This window comes from Saimiri boliviensis, chromosome 1, assembly GCF_048565385.1.
Source record: "Saimiri boliviensis isolate mSaiBol1 chromosome 1, mSaiBol1.pri, whole genome shotgun sequence".
Classification (NCBI taxonomy): Eukaryota; Metazoa; Chordata; class Mammalia; order Primates; family Cebidae; genus Saimiri; species Saimiri boliviensis.
The window spans coordinates 233,999,060-234,019,090 of NC_133449.1; the positions used below are offsets into that span (position 1 = coordinate 233,999,060).

The 20,031-nt window shown below is 37.6% G+C and overlaps 1 protein-coding gene across 1 annotated transcript in view; it reads left to right on the top strand.

Annotated features, from left to right (window-relative positions):
• Positions 1 to 20,031, top strand: part of ANKRD31 (ankyrin repeat domain 31) — a 188,008-nt gene that overhangs the window by 52,872 nt on the left and 115,105 nt on the right. The window contains exon 11 of the mRNA XM_074384703.1: positions 14,616 to 14,758. Coding sequence (XP_074240804.1) covers positions 14,616 to 14,758 — 143 coding nt within the window. The remainder of the gene's footprint in view (positions 1 to 14,615; positions 14,759 to 20,031) is intronic.

Below are 20,031 nucleotides of genomic sequence, written 5' to 3' on the forward strand. Positions count from 1 at the left end.
TGCTTTGCTGCCCGGGCTAGAATGCAGTCTAAATATGGGTATGCCTATAATTGTCCTTGATAATGGAGACATGAAAGAAAATGAGGGAAGAGAGTAACAAACAAGGAGCCAACCAACATTTCATTTAAACTTCTAAGTTGATATGATGTGGTACTGATAAGTGTATATTTTGTGTAAAGTGGAGAGTTCTATAAATGTTAATTACGTTTACTTGTTCCAGATCTGAGTTCAAGTCCTGGATATCGTTATTAATTTTCTGTCTCATTGATCTGTCTAATATTAATGTTGAAGTCTCCCACTATTATTGTGTGGGAGTCTAAGTCTCTTTATAAGTCTTGTATGTCTGGGTATTCCTGTATTGGGTGTGTGTATATTTAGGACCTTTAACTCTTCTTCTTGTTGCATTAATTCTTTTATCATTATATAATGTCCTTCTTTGCTTCTTTTGATCTTTGTTGCTTTAAATACTATTTTATCAGAGGCAAAAATTGTAACTTCTGCTTTTTATTTATTTATTTTTGCTCTCTGGTTGATTGGTAAGTCTCTCTCCATCCTTTGTTTTGAGTCTTTGTGTATCCTTAAATGTGAGATGGGTCTGGATGCAGCATACAGTTTTAGTTTTTTGTCCAAATTGCCTGTCTTTGAATTGAGGAATTTAGTCAATTTAAATTTAGAATTGATAATGATATATGTGAGTTTAATACTGTCATTTAATATTAGCTGGCTATTTTGCCCATTAGTTGATGTAAATTCTTCATTATGTTGATGTTTTTTACTTTTTGGTATTTTTTAGAAAGGCTGATACTGTTTGTTCCTTTCTATGTGTAGTGGTTATTTCAGAAGCTCTTGTAAAGCAGGCCTGGTGGTAATGAATTCTCTGAGTGCTTGCTTGTTCACAAAAAACTTTATTTTTCCTTCACTTATGAAGCTTAGTTTGGCTGGATGTAAAATTCTTGGTTGAAAGTTCTTTTCTTTAAGGATGTTGAATATTGGTCCCCACTCTCTTCTGGCTTGTAGGGTTTCTGCTGAGAGATCTGCTGTGAGTCTGATAGGCTTCCCTTTATGGGTAACCTGACCTTTCTCTCTGGCTGCCCTTAGTATTTTCTCCTTCATTTCAACCCTGGTGAATCTGACGATTATGTGCCTTGGAGTTGCTCTTCTTGAGGAATATCTTTGTGGTGTTCTCTGTATTACCTGGAGCTGAATATTATCCTGCCTTACTAAGTTGGGAAAATTTTCCTGAATAATATCCTAAAGCATATTTTCCAGCTTGGATTCATTCTCTTCGTCACATTCAGGTACACCTATCAAGCATAGATTAGGTCTTTTCACATAGTCCCATATTTCTTGGAGACTTTGCTCATTCCTTTTTATCCTTTTTTCTCTAATCTTGTCTTCTTGTTTTATTTCATTGAGTTGGTCTTCGACCTCTGATATCCTTTCTTCTGCTTGATCAATTCGGCTGTTAAAACTTGTGCATACTTCACGTAGTTCTCGTATTGTGTTTTTCAGTTCCATCAATTCACTTATTTTCCTCTCTAAATTTTGTATTCTTGTTGATATTTCGTCAAACCTTTTTTCAAAGTTCTTAGTTTCTTTAGATTGTGTTAGCATAAGTTCTTTTAATTCACAGGAGTTTCTTATTATCCACGTTTTGAAGCCTGCTTCTGTAATTGGAACACACTCGTTCTGCATCAAGCCTTGTTTTGTCGCTGAGGAGGAACTGGGATCCCCTGGTGAGGGAGAGGCGTTCTGATCTTGGGTATTCTCAGCCTTTTTTGGCTGTTTTCTTCCCTTCGTTGTAGATTTATCCATCTGTGGTCTTTATAATTACCGTCTTTGTAATTGGGTTTCTGAGTGGACGTCCAACTTATTGATTCTCAGCGCCGAAATCTGAGCAACCCACTGCGCCGACCAAATCAGTGGCGTTAAGATGAATCGTGCCTTTCTGACTCTGCACCAAGAACCGACGCTCCAAGGCACCGGCAAAACCTCCTCGCCGGTCACAAGAGTCGTGCTGGCGACCCGTGGGGCTCCTCCGCTGGGAATCTCCTGGTGCGTGAGCAACGAGAATTCATGTGAAGGTGTGGCGTCCTCTCGTTCTTTGCGTTTTCAGTGGGAGCTACAGTCCCGAGCTGCTAGTGATCAGCCATCTTGGATCTCTCTCCTCAAATGGAATTTCTATTTCTAGGTCCTTAAGGAATCGCCACACTGTCTTCCACAATGGTTTAACTAATTTACACTCCCACCAACAGTGTAAAAGTGTTCCTATTTCTCTACATCCTCTCCAGCATCTGTTGTTTCCAGATTTTTTAATGATCGCCATTCGAACTGGCGTGAGATGGTATCTCAATGTAGTTTTGATTTGCATTTTTCTAATGACCGGTGATGATGAGCATTTTTTCATGTTTGTTGGCCTCCTGTATGTCTTCTTTTGTAAAGTGTCTGTTCATATCCTTCGCCCACTTTTGAATGGGCTTGTTTGTTTTTTTCTTGTAGATCTGTTTTAGTTCTTTGTAAATTCTGGGTATCAGCCCCTTGTCAGATGGGTAGACTGCAAAAATTTTTTCCAATTCTGTTGGTTGCCGTTTCACTCTAATGACTGTTTCTTTTGCTGTGCAGAAGCTGTGGAGTTTGATTAGGTCCCATTTGTCTATTTTGGCTTTTGTTGCCAATGCTTTTGGTATTTTGGTCATGAAGTCCTTGCCTACACCTATGTCCTGAATGGTTTTGCCTAGATTTTCTTCTAGAGTTTTTATGAGGTTAGGTCTTATGTTTAAGTCTTTAATCCATCTGGACTTAATTTTAATGTAAGGTGTCAGGAAGCTGTCCTGTTTCTGCTTTCTGCACATGGCTAGCCAGTTTTTCCAACACCATTTATTAAACAGGAAATACTTTCCCCATTGGTTGTTTTTGTCAGGTTTGTCAAAAATCGGATGGTTGTAGATATGTTGTGTTTGCTCCGAGGCCTCTGTTCTGTTCCATTGGTCTAGATCTCTGTTTTGGTTCCAGTACCATGCTGTTTTGATTACTATACCCTTGTAGTATAGTTTGAAGTCTGGTAGTTTGATGCCTCCTGCTTTGTTCTTTTTGCTTATAATTGACTTGGCTTTGCGGGCTCTCTTTTGGTTCCATATGAAGTTTAAGGTGTTTTTTTCCAGTTTTGTCAAGAAGGTCATTGGTAGCTTGATGGGAATAGCATTGAATCTGTAAATTACTTCAGACAGTATGGCCATTTTCACGATATTGATTCTTCCTAGTCATGAACATGTAATGTTTCTCCATCTGTTTGTGTCCTCTCTTATTTCGTTGAGCAGTGGCTTGTAGTTCTCCTTGAAAAGGTCCTTTACGTTCCTTGTTAGTTGTATTCCCAGGTATTTTATTCTCTTTGTAGCAATTGTGAATGGCAGTTCGTTCTTGATTTGGCTCTCTTTAAGTCTGTTACTGGTGTATAGGAATGCTTGTGATTTTTGCATGTTGATTTTGTATGCTGAGACTTTGCTGAAGTTGCTTATCAGTTTCAGGAGTTTTGGGGCTGAGACGATGGGGTCTTCTAGGTATACAATCATGTTGTCTGCAAATAGAGACAATTTGATTTCCTCCTTTCCTATTTGGATACCCTTTATTTCTTTTTCTTGTCTGATTGCTCTGGCTATAACTTCCAGTACTATATTGAATAGTAGTGGTGAGAGAGGGCATCCTTGTCTAGTTCCAGATTTCAAAGGGAATGCTTCCAGTTTTTGCCCATTCAGTATGATATTGGCTGTTGGTTTGTCATAAATAGCTTTTATTATTTTGAGATACGTTCCATGAATACCTAGTTTATTGAGGGTTTTTAGCATAAAGGGCTGTTGAATTTTGTCAGCGGCCTTCTCTGCATCAATTGAGATAATCATGTGGTTTTTGTCTTTGGTTCTGTTTATGTAGTGAATTACGTTTATAGACTTGCGTATGTCGAACCAGCCTTGCATCCCTGGGATGAATCCTACTTGATCATGGTGGATATGTTTTTTGATGTGCTGCTGCAATCGGCTTGCCAGTATTATATTGAATATTTTTGCATCTATGTTCATCATGGATATTGGCCTGAAGTTTTCTTTTCTTGCTGAATCTCTGCCGGGTTTTGGTATCAGGATGATGTTTGTCTCATAAAATGATTTGGAAAGGGTTCCCTCTTTTTGGATTATTTGGAATAGTTTTAGAAGGAATGGTACCAGCTCCTCTTTGTATGTCTGGTAGAATTCGGCTGTGTACCCATCTGGACCTGGGCTTTTTTTTGGGTGGTAGGCTCTTAATTGCTGCCTCAACTTCAGACCTTGTTATTGGTCTATTCAGGGTTTCGACTTCTTCCTGGTTTAGGCTTGGGAGGATGCAGGTATCCAGGAATTTATCCATTTCTTCCAGGTTTACTAGTTTATGTGCATAAAGTTGTTTGTAATAATCTCTGATGATGGTTTGAATTTCTGTGGAATCTGTGGTGATATCCCCTTATTGTTTTTTATTGCATAAATTTGGTTATTCTCTCTTTTCTTTTTTATTAATCTGGCTAGTGGGTTGTCATTTTGTTGATCTTTTCAAAAAACCAGCTCCTGGATTTACTGATTTTTTTGAAGGGTTTTTTGTGTCGCTATCTCCTTCAGTTCTACTCTGATCTTAGTTATTTCTTGTCTTCTGCTAGGCTTTGAGTTTTTTTGATCTTGCTCCTCTAGCTCTTTCAATTTTGATTCTAGGGTTTCAATTTTAGATCTCTCCTTGCTTCTCATGTGGGCACTTATTGCTGTATATTTTCCTCTAGAGACTGCTTTAAATGTGTCCCAGAGATTCTGGTATGTTGTGTCTTCGGTCTCATTGGTTTCAAAGAACATCTTTATTTCTGCCTTCATTTCATTGTTTATCCAGTCAACATTCGAGAGCAAGTTGTTCAGTTTCCATGAAGCTGTGCGGTTCTGAGTTAGTTTCCGCATTCTGAGTTCTAACTCGATTGCACTGTGGTCTGAGAGACTGTTTGTTATGATTTCCATTCTTTTCTATTTGCTGAGGAGTGATTTATTGCCGATTATGTGGTCAGTTTTAGAGTAGATATGATGTGGTGCTGAGAAGAATGTATATTCTGTGGATTTGTGGTGGAGAGTTCTGTAAATGTCTATTAGGTTTGCTTGTTCCAGGTCTGAGTTCAGGTCCTGGATATCCTTGTTAATTTTCTGTCCTGTTGATTTGTCTAATATTGACAATGGGGTGTTAAATTCTCCCACTGTTATTGTGTGGGAGTCTAAGTCTCTTAGTAAGTCATTAAGAACTTTCCTTATGTATCTGGGTGCTCCTGTATTGGGTGGGTATATATTTAGGATCGTTAGCTCTTCTTGTTGCAGTGATCCTTTTACCATTATGTAATGTCCTTCTTTGTCTCTTTTGATCTTTGTTGCTTTAAAGTCTATTTTATCAGAGATAAGAATTGCAACTCCTGCTTTTTTTTTTTTTTTTTTTTTTTTTTTTTTTCTCTCCATTTGCTTGTTAGATCTTCCTCCATCCCTTTATTTTGAGCCTTTGTTTATCCTTGCATGTAAGATGGGTTTCCTGGGTACAGCACACTGATGGGTTTTGGCTTTTTATCCAATTTTGCCAGTCTGTGTCTTTTGATTGGGGCATTTAGTCCATTGACATTTAGGGATAGTATTGTTATGTGTGAATTTGATACTGCCATTTTGATGCTAGCTGGCTGTTTTCTTGGTTAGTTCATACAAATTCTTGATTGTGTTGATGCTTTTTACCATTTGGTATGTTTTTGGAGTGGCTGGTACTGGTTGTTCCTTTATATATGTAGAGCCTCTTTCAGGAGTTCTTGTAGAGCAGGTCTGGTTGTGATGAAATCTCTGAGTACTTGCTTGTTTGCCAAGGATTTTATTTTCCCTTCACTTATGAAGCTTAGTTTGGCTGGATAGGAGATTCTAGGTTGAAAGTTCTTTTCTTTAAGGATGTTGAATATTGGCCCCCACTCTCTTCTGGCTTGTAGGGTTTCTGCTGAGAGATCTGCTGTGAGTCTAATGGACTTCCCTTTGTGGGTAACCCGACCTTTCTCTCTGGCTGCCCTTAGCATTTTCTCTTTCATTTCAACCCTGGTGAATCTGACGATTATGTGCCTTGGGGTTTGTCTTCTTGAGGAATATCTTTGTGGTGTTCTCTGTATTTCCTGGACTTGAATATTGGCCTGCCTTGCTGGGTTGGGGAAGTTTTCCTGGATAATATCCTGAAGAGTATTTTCCAGCTTGGATTCATTCTCTTCCTCACATTCAGGTACACCTATCAAACGTAGATTAGGTTTTTTCACATAGTCCCACATTTCTTGAAGATTTTGTTCATTCCTTTTTGCTCTTTTTTCTCTATTCTTGCCTTCTCATTTTATTTCATTGAATTGATCTTTGACCTCTGATATCCTTTCTTCTGCTTGGTCAATTCGGCTGTTGAAACTTGTGCATGCTTTGCGAAGTTCTCGTGTTGTGTTTTTTAGCTCCATCAATTCACTTATATTCCTCTCTATGTTGTCCATTCTTGTTAGCACTTCATCCAGTCTTTTTCAAGGTTCCTAGTTTCTTTGCATTGTGTTAGAACATGTTCTTTTAGCTTACTGTAGTTTCTTACTACCCACCTTCTGAAGTCTGATTCTGTCATTTCATCACACTCCTTCTGTGTCCGATCTTGTTCCCTTGCTGGTGAGGAGTTGTGATCCCTTTTAGGAGGAGGGGTGTTCTGGTTTCGGGAGTTTTCATCCTTTTTGCGCTGGTTTCCTCCCATCTTTATGGGTTTATCCACCTGTTGTCTTCGTAGTTACTGTCTTTCAGATTGGGTCTCTGAGTGAGCTTCCAGTTTGGGGATGCTGAAGTTACTTCTTTTTTTTTTAAGCTTTCCTTCTTACAGTCTAGCCCCTCTGCTGTAGGACTGCTGAGGTCCACTCCAGGCCCTGCTTGCCTGGGGATCACCTGCAGCAGCAGCAGAACAGTAAGAGTTGTTACCAGTTTCCTCTTCTGCTATCTTTGTCCCAGAAAGATGCTCGCCAAATGTCAGTCTGTTCTCTCCTTTATGAGGTGACTCTTTGGATCTGTGGGGGTCAGGGAGCTGCTTGAGGAGACAGTCTGTCTTTTACTGGGGCTCAAGTCCTGAGCTGTGAGCTTTGTTGTTCATTCAGAGCTGCTGGGAAGGTACGTTTAGGTCTGCTGCAGCTGAACTCATAAACAGCTTTTTGTTCCCAGGTGCTCTGTCCTGGGGAGTTAGGGCTTTATGAGTTTCTGTTGTGCTGCTGCCCTTTTTGTTTTTTCTTTCAGGGCTGCCCTGCCCTGCTAGCAGGCTGTCTAGTCACTGTCTGCCTGCAGAGGCTCTGTTGAGCTGCTGTGGGCTCTGCCCAGGTGCCGTTTGATCTTTCCTGCAGTCCCTCTGCACTTTCACTGGGAACTGAAATCCTGAGCTGTTCTTAGTTTGCCACCTTCCCAGCAGTCTCTATTTTTTACTTTTAATGGATCCATTATTATGTTTAATGGATACATAATAATGTATATAATAACTATATATAATGTATATAATAACTATAATAATGTATATAATCCATAATTATGTATATAATTATATAATAATGTATATTATATACTTTATATAACTTAAAACATGAAAGACAAAATTGTTTAGGACTATGTAATATAGAAAAGAGTGCACTTTATACTTCTGTGAGTGTTAACAATGGCTACATTAGAGCATGTAACAAATGTTATTGCAATCTTAAATCTTATATATATTATTATATAATGTATTATATACATAATATATGTATAATATGTTATATACATAATAATGTATATATAATATATATACATAATGATTATATTATATAATTATATATACATAATAGTTATATACATAATGTATTATATAGTTATATACATAATAATGTATATATAATGTATATAATAACTATATATAATGTATATGATAATGTATATAACTATAATAACTAATTATTACATGTAATAATAATTATACATATTTATGGGAAACTGTGATTTTTTAATACATGTATACATTGTGTAATGATCAAAGCAGAGTAATTAGAATATTCAATATCTTAAACATGTATCGTTTCTTTATGGTAGGAACATGAAAAAATCCCCTCTTCTATTTTGAGACATGCAATACAATGCCTCTTTGCTAACTCTAGTCAACCAACTGTACAATAGGACACCAGCACTTATTCTTCATTTCTAATTGCAACTTTGTATCCATTGACTGTCTCTTCCTGATTTTCCCCCTCCTATCCTACTCTCTGCAGTCTGTAGTAACCACTATTTTGTTCACTGTTTCTTAGAATCAACTTTTTAGATTCTGCATATAAGTAAGGACACGCAGTATATATCTTTCTGTGTCTGGCTTATTTCACTTAACATGCTGTTCCCCAAGTTTTTCCATGTTGTTGCAAATGAAATAATTTTATTATTTTATTTATAATTTATGGCTGAATAATATTCCATTGTATACATATACCACATTTGCTTTATCCATTCTTCTGTTGATGGACACTTAGGTGGGGTCCATATCTTGGCTGTTGTGAATAGTGCTACAGTGAGCATGGGAATGCAGATATCTCTTTGACATATTGATTTCATTTTCTTTAGATATATACCCAGTAGTAGGATTGCTGGTTATGGTAGTTCTGTTTTTAATTTTTTGAGAACTCTCCATATTGTTTTTCATAATGCCTGTACTTATTTACATTCCCACCAAAAGTGCGTAAAGGTTCTCTTTTCTCCACATCCTCATCAATACTTATCTTTTGTCTTTTTATTAATAGCCATTCTGACTGGAATGATGTGATATCTCATTGTGGTTTTGATTTGCCTTTCCCTGGTAGTCAACAATGTTGAGCATTTTTTTCATATACCTGTTAGTCTTTTGCTCATTTTAAAATGGAATTATTTGTTTGTTTCAGTTCACTTTGAGTTGAATTTTGTTTATGTTGAAAATAAGGATACAGTTTTATTCTGCATGTGGATATCCAATTTTTCCAGCGCCATTCATTGAAGAGATTTGTCTTTTCCCCAGTGTGTATTTTTGACACCTTCGTTGAAAAGCAGTTGGCTGTAGATGTGTAGATTTATGTCTGGGCTTTGAATTCTTTATATTAGTCTATGTGTCTATTTTTATGTTAATATGATGCTCTCTTTATTAATAGAGCTTTGTAGTGTATTTTGAAGTAAGGTAATATGATTCCTCCAGCTTTGTTTTTTTTTAAATTTTTTGCTCAATTTTGCTTTGGCTGTTTGGGGGTCTTTTGTGGTTCTATACAAATTTTAGGGTTTTGTTTTTTACTCCCATGACAAATGTCATTGGCATTTTGATAGAGATTGCATTGAATCTATAGATCATATTGAACCTGGAAATTACTGTGACAGAATTAATTATTCCAGTCCATGAACATGGAATACACTGACATTTATATGTGTTCTCTTCAATCTGTTTCATCTGTGTTTTATAGTTTTCAGTGTAGAGATCTTTCACCTCCTTGGTTAAATTTATTCCTAGGTATTTTATTTGTTTATTTATTTTGGTAGCTATAACAAGTAGGATTTTTTTTTTTTTTTTTGCTTTCTTTTTTGGATAGTTCACTATTTAGCATTAGAAACCACGCTGATTTCTGTATGTTGATTTTGTATTCTGCAACTTTATTGACTTTATTAGATCTTGAAGTTTTTTAGGAAAGTCTTTAGACTTTCCTATATATAAGACCATGTCATTTACAAACAGGGACAATTTGACTTCCTCCTTTCCCATTTGGACACCTTTTATTTTTTTCTTTTGCCTAATTGCTCTTGCTAGGACTTCCAGTACAGTGCTGACTAGGAGTGGTGAAAGTGGCCATTCTTGTCTTTTTCCAGATCTTAAAGGAAAAACTTGCAACTTTTCCCTGCTTCATATGAAGTTAGCTGTGGGTAAAAATAAAGCCCATATATGGGATTTTTATTGTGTTGATGTACATACCTTCTGTACCTAATTTGTTGAGAATTTTTATCATGAAGTGATGTTGAATTCTGTCAAATGCTTTTTCTGCATCTTTTGAAATGATCATATGGTTTTTGTCTTTCTGTTAATGTGATATATCACATTTATTGGTTTGTGCATATTAAATCACTCTTGTATCCTTGGGATGAATCCCACTTGATCATAGTGCATAGTGAATAATCTTTTTAATATACTGTTGAATTCAGTTTGCTGGTACTTTGTTGAAGATTTTGCCCCTGTGTTCATCAGGGATATTGGGGATTCATTTTTAAGCACCTCCTCCCCCTGCTCCATCATTGACTTTGAATCACTCACACTTGTATCTTGTTTTCTTTGGGAATTTTCTTCAGTAACTTTAAAATAGGATACTGACTTTTCCTTGGAAGCCATATGTTTACTTTTATATTTACCTATCATTATGGGCTCAGGGAAAAAAATATTTGTTTGTGGTCATTTTCTTATTTCTATAGTAGATATTTTAGTCTTTTTTTTTTTTTTTTTTTTTTTTTTAGATAGAGTCTCACTCTTGTCACCCAGGCTGGAATGCAATCGCCATCTCGGCTCACTGCAGTCTTCCTCTCCCAGGTTCAAGAGATTACCCTGCCTCAGCCTCCCAAGTAGCTGTGATTACAGGTGCCTGCCATGATACCTGGCTAATTAGTATGCCTTTAGTAGAGATGAGGTTTCACCATATTGGTCAGGCTGGTCTTGAGCTCCTGACCTCAGGTGATCTGCCTTCCTTGTCCTCCAAAGTCCTGGGATTACAAGCATGAGCCACCGTGCCCAGCCCATTTTCATCTTTAGGAAACTAACTTTTACTGTAGTTTGAGCAAAATCTAGATAAGGAAAGGAAATTTCCTAGAAGGAAAATCATTATCTGCATTCCAAAGTTAATGATTTTGAGTTTCTGATGCTTAATTTTTCATCCCATCTAACTGGGACCTGTGATAGCTAATCACGTCAACTGGTATACAGAAGCAGATTTTCACTAGTTCACAGGTCTCAGAACCTAAACAGCAATGAATTTATACCTTCTCTAAGAAACAGTATTTGGGAGAAATTGTTTTTGTATATACATCTTAAAAATACGTAGTTTAAAAATATTCAAAAAGTTCACATGGCCTATTTATTTATCCATATACCTAATATCTAAATTCTACATAGTTATTTTATTGAATACGTATTCATCAATCCATCTTTATTTTGATACATTTCAAAAAAATTGTAGATATCAATGTGTTTTATCACTGAACACCTTAGCATGAATATTATTAACTAGAGTTCAGTTGTGTGTGTGTGTGTGTGTGTGTGTGTTTCTGAGGCAACATTTTCATGTGGTAAACTATAAATTTTAAATGTGCCATTTGATGAATTTTGACAGTACACTATCCCAGAAAGTTCCCTCATGCCTCTTCCCAGTCATTCTTCACTCTCAAGGTGCCACTACTGTTCTGTTTTCCATGGTATATTAGTTTTGCTTCTTTCAACATTTCAGCATATTTTATCATTAAATGTGATTTTAACTATGGGTTTTCATAGATGCTCTTGAGCAGACTGAGGAGTCTATTCTTAATTTGCAGAGTTTTTTTTTTTTTTTTTGATAGAGTAGTTGCTAGCTTTTCTCATATAGTTTTGCTACATCTATTGATATGGCCATATAATTTTTCTCTCTTATTTCACTGCTGTGGTGATTAGGTTGATTGATTTTCCAAATGTTAAACCAACCTTGCATTCTTAATAAACTGTATCTGGTTATGATGTATCATTCTTTTTATATATTGCTGGATTCAATTTGCTATAAGTAAGGATTTTTGCATATATTTTCATGAGTAAAATGGACATATAATTTGGGGGGTAGGCTAATTCTTTTGTCTATAATTTTTTTGGGGGGAGATTAATACTTTTGTCTGGATCATTTTTATCAGGATTTGCTAATATTTTGTTAAGGAGTTTTTAAAACCTATGTTTATAGATTTACAATGATCAGTTTATAATATTTTTGTAATGCCTTTGGTTTTGGTATGAGGGTTTTGCAGGCCTCATAAATTAAGAAGTCTTCTCTCTTCTATTTTCTGAATGAGTTTGTTTAAAATTGAGAGTTTTTTCTTTTATTCTTTTTTTAATTATACTTTAAGTTCTGGGGTGCATGTGCAGAATGTGCAGGTTTGTTATATAGGTATACATGTGCCATGGTGGTTTGCTGCATCCATCACCCCGTCATCTACATTAGATATTTCTCCTAATGCTATCCCTCCCCTATCTCCCCACCCCTGCTGTCCCTCCCCTAGCCCTCCACCCCACCACAGGCCCCGGTGTGTAATGTTCCTCTCTCTGTGTCCATGTTCTCATTGCTCAACACTCACTTATGAGTGAGAACATGCAGTGTTTGGATTTCTGTTCTTGGGTCAGTTTGCTGAGAATAATAGTTTCCAGCTTTATCCATGTCTCTGCAAAGGACATGAACTCATGCCTTTTGATGGCTGCATAGTATTCCACAGTGTATATGTGCCACATTTTCTTAACCAGTTTATCATTGATGGGCATTTGGATTGGTTTCAAGTCTTTGCTATTGTGAACAATGCTGCAATGAACATACGTATGCATGTGTCTTTATATTCTGTGTATTTGGGGTGAAGAGTCCTGTAGATGTCTATTAGGTTCACTTGGTCCAGATCTGAGTTCAAGTCCTAGATATCCTTTTAAATTTCCTGTCTCATTGATCTGTCTAATACTGACAGTGGAGTATTAAAGTTTCCCACTATTATTGTATGGGAGTCTAAGTCTCTTTGTAAGTAATTAAGAACTTGCTTAATTTATCTGGGTGCTCCTGTATTGGGTGCATATATATTTAGGATAGTTAGCTCTTCTTGTGCATTGATCCCTTTACTATTATGTAATACCCTTCTTTCTCTCTTTTGATCTTTGTTGGTTTAAAGTCTGTTTTATCAGAGACTAGGATTGTAACCCTTTTTTTTCCTTTCCATTTGCATGTTTCTTAAGATGGAAACAGTAGACATTGGGGACTACTTACGGGAGGAGGAAAGGAGTGGGACATGGGTTGAAAAAATACCTATTGGATACTATGCACACTACCTGGGTGATGGGATCATTTGTACACCAAACCTCAGTGACACACAACTTACCGTTTAAAAGATCTGCACATGTACACCTTAACATAAAACTTGCAACAAAAATAAAGTATGTTTCTTGTCAATAGCATACAGTTTGCTTTTTTATTCATTCTGCCAGTCTTATCTTTTAATTGGAAATTAGCATTCTTAGTCAATTTACACTAACATAAATGGTTGGATTTAGGTGTGCCATTTTACTAGTTGTTTTCTGTGTGCTTATCTGGTTTTTGTTTCTTTGTCTCTACATTATTTTTTCACAGTTACTCTAGAGGTTAAGCATACATCTCTAATGTTTCACAGTCATCTTAGAGTTAATATTATAATAGTTTATATGAAATGTGAGGACACTGAATACATATAGTCGATTTATTCTCTATATCCATTATGCTATAGCTATCATATGTATTATATCTACATACATTATAAATGTTATAACTTTTGCTTTAAACAAGCCATATTCATTTTAAGGAAATTTATAGGGGAAAAAACTTTAATAACTATATATTTACAATTTTGAGGTCTCTTCGTTTCTTCCTCAAAACTTTTTGATTAATACTGTAGGAGAAACTCCTTCCACAACATTGTATGACAGTGGTTCTCAACTGAAGTGATTTTGCTCCCACCCCCAGGGGACTTTTGGCAGTTTCTTGAAACATGTTTAGTTGTTACAACTGGGGTGGGAGTTTCTACTATCACCTGGTGGACTGAGGCAGGGATGCTGGTAAACATTCTGTGGTACTCATAACAGCCAAGAAACATAAGCTGAGATTGGGAAACCCTGTTTTATTGTGAAAGCTCTGAGAAGAGCTAGTGAAATTCTCTTTTGACATGCAACTTTAAAGTTTTCTTACATGTCTTAAGATTTATTGGAATTTAATAAATCTCTGCAACCTAGACCACTGTCTTTGGATAAGAAAAGAAAAGAATATTTGCCTCTATGAATGGTTTTCTTGGAGCAGTTTGTGGTTTGTTAAACTACTATAAATAGCTTTTTGTAAAGAAGGAGAAAAAATGAGTATATACTTTTGAACTGAATAATACATAGTCCAGCCAGCTGGATACTTTAATGGAAGTACCTTGAACTAGAAATAAAGCATTTCTCCCCTCATCTCTGCAGAAAAGTAGCCTGTAGCCAGCATTCTCTTTTAGTTGATAATGACACCTGCACAGCTTATTTATTTGAAGAGATCAGGATTACTTTCAGATATTTTGCTTCTTTTCATAGTTTTGCACAACAGAGTTGAGGGCTAGGAGTTTGATTTGTCCTTCAGATTTATTGAGCCTACCAAATAATACAGTGTGCTTTCAGGTAATACTGTCTTGACTCATATAATCAAAATATTTTTAAAGAAACAACTTAGAATCAGAGTTGTTTTTTAAGGGCAAGCACAAAACATTATTAAGATGCCAAATATAAACAAATGCCATATCTTTTATGTATGATAGGTTGGACAGCACTTCATGAAGCAAGTGTAGGAGGATTTTATCAGACAGCAAGTGAACTATTAAAAGGTGGAGCAGATGTAAATATCAAAGGAATGTACCAGATTACTCCCCTACATGATGCTGTGATGAATGGACATTATAAGGTACTGTGATGCTTTTGTTTGCAGAGCAAATAATATTCATTTTGTAAATATTAAATCCTGTGGGATCACACAATAGAAAAATATACAATAATTTTAGTTTAATTTCATTCTGCTAATGAATACTTAGAATTTATAATGAAATTTTACTTTGATGGGTTTGTTGTGTGGAATATGATAGGTGTCATTTTACATATTAAAACTAATAACTTTTCGTATTTTACACACTAAAAGTGTTTAATAACCATACAGAGCTTTTTGGTTACACAGTATTTTTTTCAACTTGTTCTCCTTTAAAACTTCTTAAATATGGTGCTTTATAGGGTTTAGAAGAATATTTCCTTCTTATAGAGTGTTACAAAATGATGTCCAATTCTGGTAGGAAGTTTACAGCTTTATGGAGTCTAGTGTCACTTTCATAATTGGCCTAAGACAGGAGAATGTTTCTGATCAGTTCAGCTTAATGGTCAGCCAGGATGTATCAGCAGAGTTGTACTGCTGGTTAAAATATCAGACTGCTATAATTGCATGACAGCTGGTTAGTAGTAACTGCAATAAATGGTAACATTAAGGTTATGAATTCTAGTAAACATGGTTTATCTCAGAAACCATATTTATTAGCTTCCTACACATTTTTTTGGTTCTGGAACAACATTGCAGGACTGAGACACTTGCTAAAGATATCTTACTTATTTCAGGCATTGGAAGTTGCCTCTGGGTTTAAAAACTTCTAGCATGGGAAAGGGGATTAACCAGCTGGGATTAGGAAGATTTGTTCTGCCTATTTCCAGAAGAAAGGCCTAACATAGGCAGAGATGGAGAAGGCCGCTAGGAGCCATGGGGAATAGACCAGGTATATTTCTTCATGGTGTGGAACAGTACTTCAGCAGGGTTTAGGCAGTGGTTTTTTTTTTTTTTTTTGTCATTTGTTTATTGTTTTTTGTTTGTTGATAATGTATATCTTGGTGATGGACGGTCATTTTTTGATATAGTTTAGAGGACTGGGAAGAGGGAATTATGCCCAGCATCCAGTTTAATGGCCAGAAGAATGCAGGTGTGGAAATATGTCAGGTCCGGCCCGCAGATCCTGACCCAGCAATTGATGAACAAATGCACTCAGACACAAATACCCCGTGAAAGAGAAGGCTTAGGGGTCCTGGCAACTCACAGACATCGAGGAGGGTGCTGTAAAGAGTCAGCAGCTGTGACCCTTACCAACTGGTACTGTGGGCATTTTATTCAGTATGACAGAGGCTTTGAGTCAACACACTTGTGGATAATTAACATGGTTGCCTTCCCCAGAGAGAGCAGTCCTACCAGTGATTAAAAGCCAGGTTCAGAGGCAAACACCATTTGTAGATAATAACATTGTTGACAACCCTCCCCGCCACAACTCGCCACTAAAAAGCAGTCATGCACCTGTGGATGTTCTAAGGTTGGTCTTAGGACCACATGAGTAAACAAGCTCTTTAGATAAACTCCCTTATATTCTTTTCTACCTAATTGCCTCTGGATAAGAACTGCCACCTTTGGCTCATTCCTTCACGAGCCTTTTGCAAAACTTTCAAGCCTTCCAAGAAGGTTTGTATCCTTTTCTCTATAATTTTTCTCTTATAATTTCTCCCACCACCCTGACTGGACCCCTGCATCTCCTCCCCTTTTTCTTTTTTGTTGCATCAGGTTTTGTTTGAATAATACAGATATATGCAGTAGCAGTTTTGTCTGGCACAGCAGTCACAGGTTGTATGCTGGCTTTGCATCCTAGAATTAGTAAATAACGTAAGACAAACATGAGTATAATCAGTAACATTCTTTTCCAATCAAAGAGTGAACCCCAGGAGTGGGGGTCAGTCCAGGAGAGATGTTCTCGAATACCCTTTCACATGGCTGTTTTTTGGGCATTTAGATCTACAGCATTCAGGGATTCTAGAATTTTGGTTTTAAATTACTTTACATCTGCAGTTAAATTATCATGGAAAGTTCCCCAGAGGTGTTGTTTCACCTTATCCCAACTGTATATTGATCGATTCCAAGGTAGAGAGGTGACACAGATATGCCTATGCTCCCAGTCAAGTTTGAACTGCTGTTGGAATGCCAGTGCAACTTATTGCTCCCCTACATGTTCCAAAATAGCCTTGAGGGCTTGCAGAGTGCAAGGATCTTTAATCTATACCTTGCTGTAAGAGAAGTTCATTAGATACATTTCTGGCCAAATTATCTGCAAAAGTAGCTATTTGCACTGATTCAGTGATAGATGCTACAGCATCGCTAGTAGAATGGTAGGATAACTATGGCTAAGACTATAAAGGCTATAAGTGTAACTATGAATCTTTTGTATCTGACCTGGGAGAGGGCACATTCTGTGGTGGCAAAGGCAGAGGAACCTTGCCAATTGCGTGTTAAATTGACTAGTAGGAAAGCCTTAGATTGTCTCCTCAGTACCATGACACTAGTAATATTTAAATTAGATATATTGTAATTAGAGATACAGGAGGCAAACCAAGCCTGTGCCTGCACTTGGTCACAAATGTGGAGTTTTGAGGTGTAACAGAAATATCGGTTCCCGTAAGGAAAACATATGAATGGGTGGTGCCAATCAGGCAATGCAGTGTGATTATGAAAAAAGATCATAGTGTAATTGTGACTGGAATTATGGTATGTCCCATGCCAGGTGTTAAGGGGGGTGCTAAGATGTCCCAGTCACCTAGAGTGTCTTGGGTGGCATGGACTCTACTTGGGGTATGGGATATCTCATCCCCCTATTGGCACAAATTATAGGGGAATGGGACATGGCTTTGAAACTGTCACTGATGCCACAATAGACGCAGATATTAGTATGATCACCCTGCAAATGGCTGTGAGCTCCTGTCTAAGATATTATAATTGCCTAACTGGAGGCTACAGGCCCAATTCCCCATGACAGACCTCCCAGCTAAAGTGGAATCCATTACTTTTCCAGTTTTGTTCTTTAGCACAGGAAGGAATGTTTGGGAAAGTGGCATTGATTGCATTGCCTGGTTTGAGGCTACCTGCAACTAAGACTGTTCAGGCATTTCTTTTACCATGATGTAGCCATAATTGTGTTTGGACTGGTACACAGTAAGAGTTAGAATTTTTATAACTTACACATAGTGGAAGGATAGTGGAGTGATATGTAGTATTACCTGGCACCTTAATCCAATGTGTGTCGTCAATGAGGGACCCCACAAGGGCTAAATCTCTCCCTCCCAGCCAAACAGTTACGTTATTAGAGGATGGGAAGGGGGTGTCTGCCCAGGTGACAGGGTGAAAGAAAGGCAGATCTAAGATATGAGCCCAGTAGAGTGTCACAGGTACTGGTTGCAGACAAAGCGAGAGCCTAGAAAGTATCAATATCCTACGTGAGCTGCAATGTACAACAGAAAGCATAGCAAGGAACAGGTTATCTGGAGTGAATGGTGTCTGTGTCCAGAGCAAGATTTGCTCAGCTTCCTGTGTCGTCTTCTTCAGGATCCCCCAAAAGTGAGGTCCAGGTCCTGTGTTGTCTGAGGAAGCTGCATCGTCCATGGCTGTGGGTCTTGCAGGGTCATGTCCTTCATTTCTGGTATCGGGTTGGATCCTAGCCATGCTATGTTAAGGTTTGATGCATTGTGCTGGAATCCAAAGAGGACCTGAGGGGGTGTAAACACAGGCATATCCTCTTCCCTATGTTAGCAAATCATTTGGACCACACCATTCATTACTATTTACATCTTTCCATAAAACTGCGAGTTTTATGTTTTAAGAAGCTTTAGCAAAGTGCTTTTCTATAGTTGATTGAAATTTATCATCTAAAATTAAGAAATTAAGGGTAAATAAGGCTTGTGCTAGTAGTGTTGCAGGGTCCTTACTCATACTCCCCCTTTTTTTTTCCTGAGCATATTTTTTTAAGGTGCAGTGGGCATGTTCTACTATGCCTGTCCTTGGGGGGTTATGGGATGCCTGTGGAATGCTGGATGTTCCATGTGTGACAAAATTGTTGAAACTGTGAGCTGGCATAAGATGGACCATTATCAGTTTTATTTTTTGTGGGCCACCTCATAAATGCAAAAGTTAAGAGAAGATGTTTAATGACATATGGAGAGGACTCTCCAGGAAGAGCACAAGCACTAATTAGATGAGTGTTGTTATCAATGGATACATGTACTTACAGCTAGTGCTCGACTTACAACCACGATTGGTTCCACAACCACGATTGGTTCCGACAGACCGGTCGTAACACGATTTGGTCGTAAGTTGAATTTGCTCTACCGAGTCTGGGATAACAGTTGAAATGGTGCACGCGGAGATGGTAGTGCTGCTGGAAGCTGGTCCGCACTGTCGTACGCCCAGCTGGGCAATGTTTGCGCTGCCAGACGCGGAGCAGTCGTGGCTAGCGATTGTGGTCGTAAAGTCAAATGGTCGTAAGTTGCATAGGTTGTAAGTCGATCAATACCTGTATCTTAGTTTCTAATCCTCTAGGGTTAACACCTGTTGAAGGAGGGGACATGCCTGTGAGCTGACAATCTGGGCATTGCAGGGTGATTTGCTTAGTTAGTCTTTGGATAAGTTGAAATTGTTAAGTTTCTCTGATTTTGGTGGAAAAACTGATTCAGTTGGGTGGCTTGATCAAGCAGTGATGTCATAACTTGTAGGTCGGATTAATTATTGCCATAAGCCAGTGGACCAGGCAGTGAGCTGTGGGCTTTAATATGTGTGATAAAAATAGGATGTTTGCATTGATCTAGAAAATGCTGAAGTCAAAGAAAAAGGGCACACAGGGTGGGCCCAAGAGTAGACTTCATTAGGGCTGTCTTAAGGTTTTGTAATAAATAAACAGAGTAAGCAGAGTCACTGCAATATTGATGGTCTGAGTAGAAAAAGTTTCCAAGGCCAATATCAGCACTCCAATCTCAGCTCTCTGAGTGCTAGTAAATCCAGATAGAGTGAGGAAATTATGTGGTCTTCACCAAACAACTGCTTTTCCATGTTTACCAGATCTGTCAGTAAACATTGTTAAAGCGTTAGGTATGGGGGAATGAACTATTTTTGTAGGCAAAACCACAGAAGTACGTGTTAAGAATTGGAGGAGCTTGTCAGAAGGAAGGACGTACTCTATATGGCATGTGTAATTAGAGAATGCTATTTGCAGGTCCATAGATAATGGCAATTGCTTTTTACTTAAAAGCATCCTAATGATATCAGGGTGATAACCTAGCACCTGATTGCATAATCTGCAGCCTGAATAGGTGACTTTACTAAGTAGCTGGATGTAGGGA